Genomic DNA, 8,803 nt, shown 5'->3' with positions numbered 1-8,803 from the left:
TGTAAATTAAACCATTAGGCTATAGTTAAGTGAGTATAATATTCGGCTCAGATGTACCATTGTAATGTGTGATATCTTTGTATTGTACAAATATTTTCGGGTCTACAGTATTTCTCCTGGTCCCCTACTAGCGAAGCGATTTCTCGGCTATTCCCTCCCGAACTAGATCTAGAACCCCACTCTCTTAGACTCTTGAACCTTTATAATTTTCTCCAACGCTCTCCCTCCATCTTGTGCCCATCCAGCCTCTCCATCTAATTTCAAAACTCTTCCCTTTCCTCTCTCTGTAACCCTCACTGGAATGAATCCATCCCTTGTCCAACATCTTCCAAATGACCTTACCAGCTCAAATAAGCCCACCGAAATCTTTCGTGTTCCTCTACCAATGATATGTGTCCGATCATATTCCGCTAATTCTCTTTTCTTTGCCTCAACTATTCTATTCCATGCTCGTTCCTCAGCGGGTGTTCTGGCTTGATAAAGATGACTTGTAAGATGTAGGGAAGATGGTGGTAGAGTTAGGATGCGTGGAGGCATGAAAGGAATAGGAACGATCTTTTTGAGAGCAACCTCTACATAGAGAGGTGCGGCGACTTTTGGAGGATGGGCGCATAGGCTGGCAGGGACGGCGGTTATAGATTTTATGAGACCGGCGGGAGAGAGAATGACGTAGCCTCCACAACAAGCGAGGAGGAAAGATATGCCACCGAAAGCATAGGGAACCCATACAGCGATATCATCAGGGATATGAACGTAATTATTCCAAACTGGTAGATGAAGAAAATGGGTTAGCGAGGGGTTCTTGAGGGCAAGATGTCTGGTCAATGAATGAGAAAAAACGTACAAGTGAGACCGGCAAACCCCAGAAGGAAGGTTCCAGCTATGTAAGACGTCACAATGTATCCAGTATGCGAAGCTGATTGGTAGAGAATTGTGGTATGTGGTTTCGCAGCCAGAATGTCGGCATAGCTATGGTACTTGAGAGGTTTTGGAGCCAGCGATGGTGGTTCTGCGACAACTAATTCGGGGGTTTGGATTTGGGTTGTGACCTTTGGCTTAGCTTTGAGCTGCGGCTTAGGTTTGGATTTTGCCTTTGCCGTTGGCATTGCCATTGGCTTTCTAGCTGTAGAGCGACATAGAGTTGTTGATGTGAAGAATCGATGGTTTTGACATGTTTTTGGAGTTATGGAGAGGAAAGTTCGGGAGGAACTCAGAGTCGTAGAATGTAATTTAATACACCCTCTTAAAAATGCGGACGTCTGGAAAGTATTAGCAACGACTTATTAACAAGTCAAATATATATATATTCAAATAAAACGTACCATACCTGGAGAACAAAATTCAATAAATGAAATCGGAACCCAAAGCTTCAACTTCGGGACGGGAAAAATTAATGATCGGAGGTTCGGCGAAATTATTCAACCCTGTTAATTGGCCTAGCGTGTACCCTCCCGAAATATCCCATTTGTTGATCTCAACGTCTCAAGAATATCTTCGACTTTCACTTACCTCCTCAAGAAACTCTCAATTGAGTTTCAAATCTACTACAGTCAGCATGGCATCTTTTGCGACAGCTTGTCGTGTATCTGCTAGACTTACTGCTAGGGGATTGCGACAGGATGCCACTGCCAGAGGTTAGTATTTACCCTTGAGAAATTTTGGGTTGAGCATGGGAGGTTAATATTTGATGATGGTAGGACTCAGGACTTCTGCGGCATGTCTAGCTGCCCAGAACTTCACGATGCCGGCTCTTTCTCCTACGATGACCGAGGGAAATATTGCAAAGTGGAATGTTAAGGAGGGAGACTCATTTGCGGCTGGCGATGTCTTACTCGAGATCGAAACTGATAAGGCTTCAATGGATGTGGAAGCCCAGGACGATGGTATTATGGCAAAGATTACAATGGGCGATGGCAGCAAGGGAATCAAGGTTGGCACAAGAATCGGTGTTCTCGCAGAATCTGGAGATGATTTGAGTTCATTGGAAATACCAGCTGAAGCCAGTGCTGCCCCTCCATCGCCAAAAGAAGAGGCCTCGAAGCCAAGCCCTGCAAAGTCCTCAGAATCACAAGCCGAAGCTCCTCCTACCTCGAAGCCTTCCGCCGAGACCTCCGCTCCCGCAAAGAAATCGGCAGGAAAAGCAAAGAAACAAACATACCCTCTACTTCCTTCAGTCGAACATTTGATTCACGCACGTGGACTAGATGCATCTGATATTGAAAAGATGGTTCCCAGTGGACCAAATAATCGACTATTGAAAGGAGATGTTCTAGCATATTTGGGCTCAATATCTTCCTCATACCCTACCGAACTTTCGCAAAAGATTGCCAAACTCTCCCACCTCGACCTCAGCAATATTAAGATTGCTCCTCCCAAGGCAGTTAAGCCAGCCAAGAAGGATACACCAGCACCAAAACCAATCACATTCCATCGTGTCGCACACACTATCTCTATGAAAGCAGCCGTAGAGGTTCAACAGAGGATACAATCTACACTTGGTGTATTCATACCCCTCTCAACATTCATTGAGCGTGCAGCAGATGTCGCAAATGATGACCTTCCCCGCCCAAAGAACTACAAACCCACATCCGATGAACTTTTTGACTCCGTTCTCGGGCTTGACAAAGTTAACTCAGCAAATGGGGTTAGAGGAAACTTTTTACCGGAGAGCGGTGCTGCACTTCGCCAAGGTGCCCAAGCATTACAATCATCGAAAAGGAACAGTAACATCGATGTCTATGACTTCTTGTCAGGTCTTACAAGGGCGGCACCAGTCAAACGCTCGGCACCAAAACCGGAGCCAGTTGCAGCAGATGAGTTCTGGGTGACAATTCCAGAAACTGACATGGAGGCTGCGTCAATCTTCATGCAGAGATTCAAGCTTGTCTTGGAACAGGAGCCCGGGAGGTTGATTCTGTAAAACATGCGTGTGTAGTATACCTAGCTAGATGGAGAATAGATTGATGATACCATGAGGGGATTATTTTCATTGCCAATTTCTTCCACGCCATTTTCTTTTCCGTTTGTATGAATGCGGAGGTGACGGAAAGGTCTGCATGTTCGAAACTTCTCTAATGCACGCTACTTCCCGAAAAGCACCTCTTCATCGATAAGATATATGCATGGTTTGGAACTGCTGTCATGCATACATGAAATAAAGTACTGGTCCATTGATTTCTGTACAAAACCATGCACGGAATAGTCGGTGTGTATCAGATAATGTGACGTTCTCTGTTGAACGGTAAATCGTTGTTAATTGCCGACGAATTGGTGAGTAGGCAGCAAAGACTGGTGTGATAGAGTAAGTTTGCAATTTTCATTTGTGCCAAGTTACTTTGCGTATAGGGGGTCCAGGTTCTGTGATCATACATTAGTCGGTAAGACGATGCTATTTACACACAGATTCTCAAAACAGGCTGCAGATACCAGAGAAATACGTGTTTTCCAGATCTTCTGCTCCTCCCAAACTACCTTGGGATGTGCCTGTGTGGCAGATATATACCCTTCTTTCTTCCGTAGGACTTGGAAGTTTCTTTTTTCTCTCATTCTCACTCATGCCTCTTTGCCTGTAGAGTGGTTTCGCCATATATCACCAATTTCAACAAATTTGCGTCGTTTTGGCAGCTTTTCCTTGGAGCATTCTCTACCTTCTCGTATCGGTGACATGGCGAGATCTGTTTTTCTTCTTCTTTCTTGTAAAAGATACACCAGGATTTAAAGTTCCATCAGAACTCGACAGTGGTCAGCAAAGACAGGAACATGCCTTTTCTGGTATGACTAATTCCTGTCACTTGATCCTCGTTCTCTTCTCTCATGAGAAAATGAAGACCGTCTGACTTTCAATAGTAACCTGATAAGCCTTCCTCGCTCACGCTCTCTCCGTGAGGAGGCTTATTGGAGTGTGCCTGTAGCTTCAGAGCCCGTAGCACTCGAAGGCCTGCCTATTACGAACAATGTTTAGCTTTCATGTCAATGATGGCACTAGACTGGCGCTTACTGGTACGGGGGATAAGATGTCGTCCTCTGCTCAAGGGACCCTAGAAGAACCATTTCCTTCTCGATATGTGACAACTGATCGGCGCAGAATGGTCCGAACTAGTCACATAAATCGGACAACCTATATACCGCCGTCAGAACCTACCAAAGGCCAATTGGTATTGGGGAGCTTACAACATCTGGTGCTTTGCAACACCAGATCAACTCTAGCAACGAGACTAACTCCAGCAGCAAGATCTGTTCTAGGAATACGGACATTCAATATGCCCTTATCTTTTGGGCTGACTGGTCTTGCACGCTAGGCTAGCCTTAGACTAAAGAGGCTGATGGGTCGGGGAAGAAGGAAGGTCGACACAATCATTGCGTGCTTAATTTTACGTCTTGGTTGGCTTAAAGGATAGGATCATGTGCCTTCGGCGTGGAACAGCCATCACATCATTCGACTTCACAAGAACTAGTAGCAAATAGGAAGGATAAGATAGGAGGCCGAGCTGCTCTAGACCCAAACCTGTTGATGACAACAATCCGAAGTTCCTACCGCAGCTGAATTTGGGTTCAATTCACATTAATCAATGGAAGGACCGCTGATGATCCCCAAAATCAACAGTCGATCCAAAACTCCTAGACCCTGCCTTCCTCCACAAAAGATATTTAGAAAGACATCTCGGTTTCTTTACACATAGCAATGGGCCATTTTGCCCGCCATCAAACATAAGTCATATCAGAAAAGAGCTCGTTGAAGGTATTATGGCTTTGAGGAACTAAAAGAACATCAGAGCTCGAAGGATGCCTTTTCCATCGTTTTGGTTTGCAATGATAATGTCTCTCAAATTACCAGGACTCTCATCGAATACGGTTCTCACAAAGTACGTTTGGCAGGAATGACAGGGCGAATTTTGTCACATCATAAAATTCGATGCAACCTTTATTGACACGGAATCCCGTGCCAGAAGATGAGAACAAGCAAGACTAGTCGGTGCTCCCCATCAGTTATGGTGCTTCTAAAGTCTGTTGACTTCCCTACTTGCTTTCTTCTTCATGTGTTCTTATACATCCTCGCCCTACTACGGTGACCCTTTCAAGACTCCGATACTACTCAACATCATGCCATGTTATCCTAGATTGCCATACACATCGATAGCCTCACTTATGATGCTTCAAGGCCCTCGAGGCTCGAGAAGACGATGAAGTACCACAACCAACATATAACAATATTAATAATTCGCCACTCGTTAATCAACATGTTATCTTTCATCTGTGGACCTGGATATAGACAGAGTGCCCCAGAGACTGAAAAGACTTTAAGGTCCAATCGAGCAGCAATGTTGAGCCACACATCCCCGGAATTTCAGATTTACACAGAAGGTAGATCGACTGGATTTATATGCCTACTCGTACCACGAAGATATGGCAAATATGCATTTGAATACATTCTTGAACTGAGACTGGAGAAATATCTTCACTCAATAAGTGTGCCAACTCGACTCAAAAACGCTCAAGGAAATTGTTGCTGCCGCTAAGAGGTATAAGCTCCCAATATATTAAATATTAACCAACTATCTTCTACGGATGTTGTCTACGGAGTTGCGCGATTTGAAGCTTGCAACATCGTAACGTGCATTTGCTTGGAACAATAATTCTTCCAGCCTTCAAATCGTCGGGACATCTATCACTACCTATACTCAAACTCGTTGTCACATAATGCTATGATATTCCGATAGGTTTCTGGCTTCTAGTTGGAACTCCACTAATAACAAGTCAAGCAATCTAAATGAGCATCCAATATTGCTCCAGCTGTTTGACAATGTTTGCGCGAATGAAGGAATGGGCTTCCTCAAAGCCCAGCCATATTGGGTACGCGACACACATATTGAAAGTGTTGGAGGAGAACACGAGATTACTATAGTTGCTAGACCCATCCCTTCTGTTCGAAATCTTCTTATTTGAAGATTCAAATCCACGAAAAACTGGGAAATGAATTTCGATCTGGCCGTTGACTCGTTTAACGGATCTTGAAAGGAGCCCTACGTTTCAAAAGAGATATTCCAGGGGATGTATCATCAGCAGCATACCGGGTTCAGTAAGAAATTTGACAAACTAAGATCACACCACATGGATACTCACTGCTCTGGCTATTTTAAAGAATCTGGAGTTAGGGACTCGCATGCATCAACTGATCGATACGAACCTTCATAACTTTGGCAGCAAGAATGAACGACCACCCAGAACTCCGACTTGAGTCCCGCTTCTTCTAGCAGCGTATCTTCTGCAATGATTGATGCTTGTGTGTGCTTTTTGTTTGAGCTAGTCTAAGCAAGGAAGGACTGGAGACAGTAACATTAAGGATTGAGATACTTCATCTTCACCCATACGATTTCAACTCCATACTCTCAGGCTACTAAGCGTCGAAAGAAACCTCCTTTCGGCATCGCTTCCAATCTCTGGCGTCGCTCGACCTTTTCCAGATGATAACTATTTAACATCCTTGACGGGATAGTTTTTGACGGTATGCGCATTTGATAGGACGGTGGATAGGATAATCGAGAGAAGGCCGTAAAAGTTCAACTAAAGCCGAATGAATTATTAAAAAGATCAAGAAGATAGATCGGTTTAGAAATGTAGAATGCTGAAATTGCGTGTCCCGAATCATCTATTCGTCTAAGAAGTCGACGGGCGCAATTGTCGTTCTCAGTTGCACTCAAAATATCGGCAGCATGGAAGTTTATAACCATTGTTACATACGAGATTGAATGCTATGAGATAGGAAACTTTTCAAAGGCAAGAAAGAGCATGGAAATATTGTCGATTTGCCGTGAGTTACGATAAAAATGGCATTGTAAGCTTAGAAGCTTCCTGTGCCATACGAAACACACGCAAAATGTTTAGAATCTCCACATAATCGACTCCATACTTCTAGCGACGAAGATGGAATACTTTTAGGATTAAAGAAGATCACACCTTGACAAGCAGAAACACGAAAAATTCGAAAAGATGTGCTTTCGGGTGGTTAGAGCCGAAACACTACCATACGCAAGTACGCTGCACAATATTTCATTCACGCGACAGTTTCTCGCTGGAGATGTGACAGGTGGTGCTCACCATAAAATCCCTTTACCGGATCGAGATAACTTATTCAAATGGAAGTGACTTTTTGTATTTTATCGGAAAGTCAGTGATGTTACACGACGTTAGAAGATGAATTGTCACTAGCTGATTAATGGATCTCTGGTCCGGAAAAATCCAATATTCGAGAAAGATCCAGATGTTTGCAGCATTAACGTTAGCCTGGGCTGACAGATGAAGCTCTTGGAAGATAAAAAGAGAACTGTGTTCATACGGCACGGGTATTAGAGAGGGGAAAAGGAAAGAAGTAGGTGCTGTGAGCTGGACAAGAGCGCCGCTAAAGAGCAATTGGAATATTGCTAAGAGCTAGAGAACTAAGGAGCTTGTGTCCGAAGTATCTCAAATCACAGGAAGATGGGTTAATCAGTAGAGAAGAACAATGCAGCAAAATCGGAGAAATCGTTTCAGAAGGGGCAATTTGTGTTCTCCGAACTGACCGTCATTTCCCAAAGCAGTCCACAGAACGGTTAGAACCAACTCTTTCAAACTCGAATCCAGATAATTATTGTGCAATATTCGAGGGAATTTTGTGACTATTCATCCACAGAGAGTTCCCAGATGTACGAGTATTGTTCGTCAGTGTTCTAGGCTGAGATATGACTTTCAGGAAACAATGTCGAAAGATTATCAGCACAGGAAATTGCAAATCCTGGACTGGTTCGGATGCTGGGATCCGCTCAGGTTTAAAATCAGTATTCTGAAGCACCTATGGCTGACTCGCAAAATACTCATTCGAATAAGGGAGCCGAGGCTCTTGAATTCCGAAAGTGAATGCGGAGGAGGAACATAAGTGATGTGCTTTTCGGTTTCATATTGACGACGGCTGGTACGACAGGCCATTCTAAGGCCCTGAAGCTGGAATTCCAGCACAATAGCGTCAGTGAAGCTAGTCTAAAGATTCTTTTTACAGATATACAAGCGGGGTGATGAGGATCGTACAGTCATTGAGCACAAATGGAGCATCAAGAATAGCATTCCACCTGATACTTCACCAGAATAGGAAGTTTCTGTAAGAAAGAGCGAGAACGAATTGCAATGCAATTCTAGAGAACCGAGAACCGAAGCCTTCGCTAAGTTAGGATTAAGGCGAGTAGAAGACTCAAGGTGGTGGACAGTGAAGGGAGAGAAAAGAGAAAAAAAGAGCTTGGGTAGGATGGAAGCAATCCGCACTGAAGTTTATAGAATGGCCCTTGAGCATATTCCAGAATCTCTTCCAACATGAAGACTCGCTGTCGAAGTAAAATGGCGGTCGTAGATCAAGGAAGATATTCATCTTATTCTGAGTAAGAGAAGTAAGAACATCTCCCTAGGACCGGAGAGAAATCAGTGGATATATTGGAGGTAGTCATTGGACCATTGCCAGGTTACATGATGTTTGCGAGGATATTTTGGCCGAATTTGCGATAACTCAATAGTTGGAAAGAACATTGGAAGATACGAGGCACAACATAGTTGGCAAATCTACAAAATGAAGAACAAAGTTGCAATCTTTGTCAACAACGCGCGATGGCACCGGGGTGAGACATATGACCCAAGCCGCATTAAGACTGTGTATGCCAAGCGAGAGGGGTTTGATCATCTCAAAAGTGTTCATTGTGGATATAGACAGAAATAGAAAGGATTCAATACCCCAAGAGAGTTAAGTCACTTGTCTTCTTGACCTTTTGAAGCTAGATCAATCTAA

The 8,803-nt window shown here is 43.8% G+C and overlaps 2 protein-coding genes across 2 annotated transcripts; one reads left to right on the top strand and one right to left on the bottom strand.

Moving 5' to 3' along the window:
- Positions 1-1,377, bottom strand: BCIN_10g03790 (hypothetical protein). Its single transcript, XM_001549938.2, has 3 exons — positions 1,323-1,377; positions 845-1,259; positions 1-767 (listed from the first exon to the last, which is right to left on the bottom strand). The coding sequence occupies exons 2-3, from the start codon at positions 1,110-1,112 to the stop codon at positions 169-171; spliced, it is 867 nt and encodes a 288-aa protein (XP_001549988.2). The 5' UTR covers positions 1,113-1,259; positions 1,323-1,377; the 3' UTR covers positions 1-168.
- A 76-nt stretch (positions 1,378-1,453) lies between these two features.
- Positions 1,454-3,215, top strand: Bcpdx1. The gene is made up of 2 exons (XM_024695582.1): positions 1,454-1,634; positions 1,698-3,215. The coding sequence occupies exons 1-2, from the start codon at positions 1,556-1,558 to the stop codon at positions 2,918-2,920; spliced, it is 1,302 nt and encodes a 433-aa protein (XP_024551376.1). The 5' UTR covers positions 1,454-1,555; the 3' UTR covers positions 2,921-3,215.
- Positions 3,216-8,803: the final 5,588 nt, after the last annotated feature.

Source organism: Botrytis cinerea, chromosome 10 (genome assembly GCF_000143535.2).
Source record: "Botrytis cinerea B05.10 chromosome 10, complete sequence".
Classification (NCBI taxonomy): Eukaryota; Fungi; Ascomycota; class Leotiomycetes; order Helotiales; family Sclerotiniaceae; genus Botrytis; species Botrytis cinerea.
The sequence above is the reverse complement of the archived record's forward strand: the minus strand, read 5'-3'. Positions and strand labels throughout refer to the sequence as shown.

Bases quoted from the DNA above. Each gene is read 5' to 3' on its own strand.
- Bcpdx1 (XM_024695582.1), top strand. From the start codon at position 1,556: ATGGCATCTTTTGCGACAGCTTGTCGTGTATCTGCTAGACTTACTGCT. The intron at 1,635-1,697 runs GTTAGTATTTAC...TGATGATGGTAG, and splicing joins ACAGGATGCCACTGCCAGAG to GACTCAGGACTTCTGCGGCA.
- BCIN_10g03790 (XM_001549938.2), bottom strand. From the start codon at position 1,112: ATGGCAATGCCAACGGCAAAGGCAAAATCCAAACCTAAGCCGCAGCTC. The intron at 768-844 runs GTACGTTTTTTC...TTCATCTACCAG, and splicing joins GGGGTTTGCCGGTCTCACTT to TTTGGAATAATTACGTTCAT.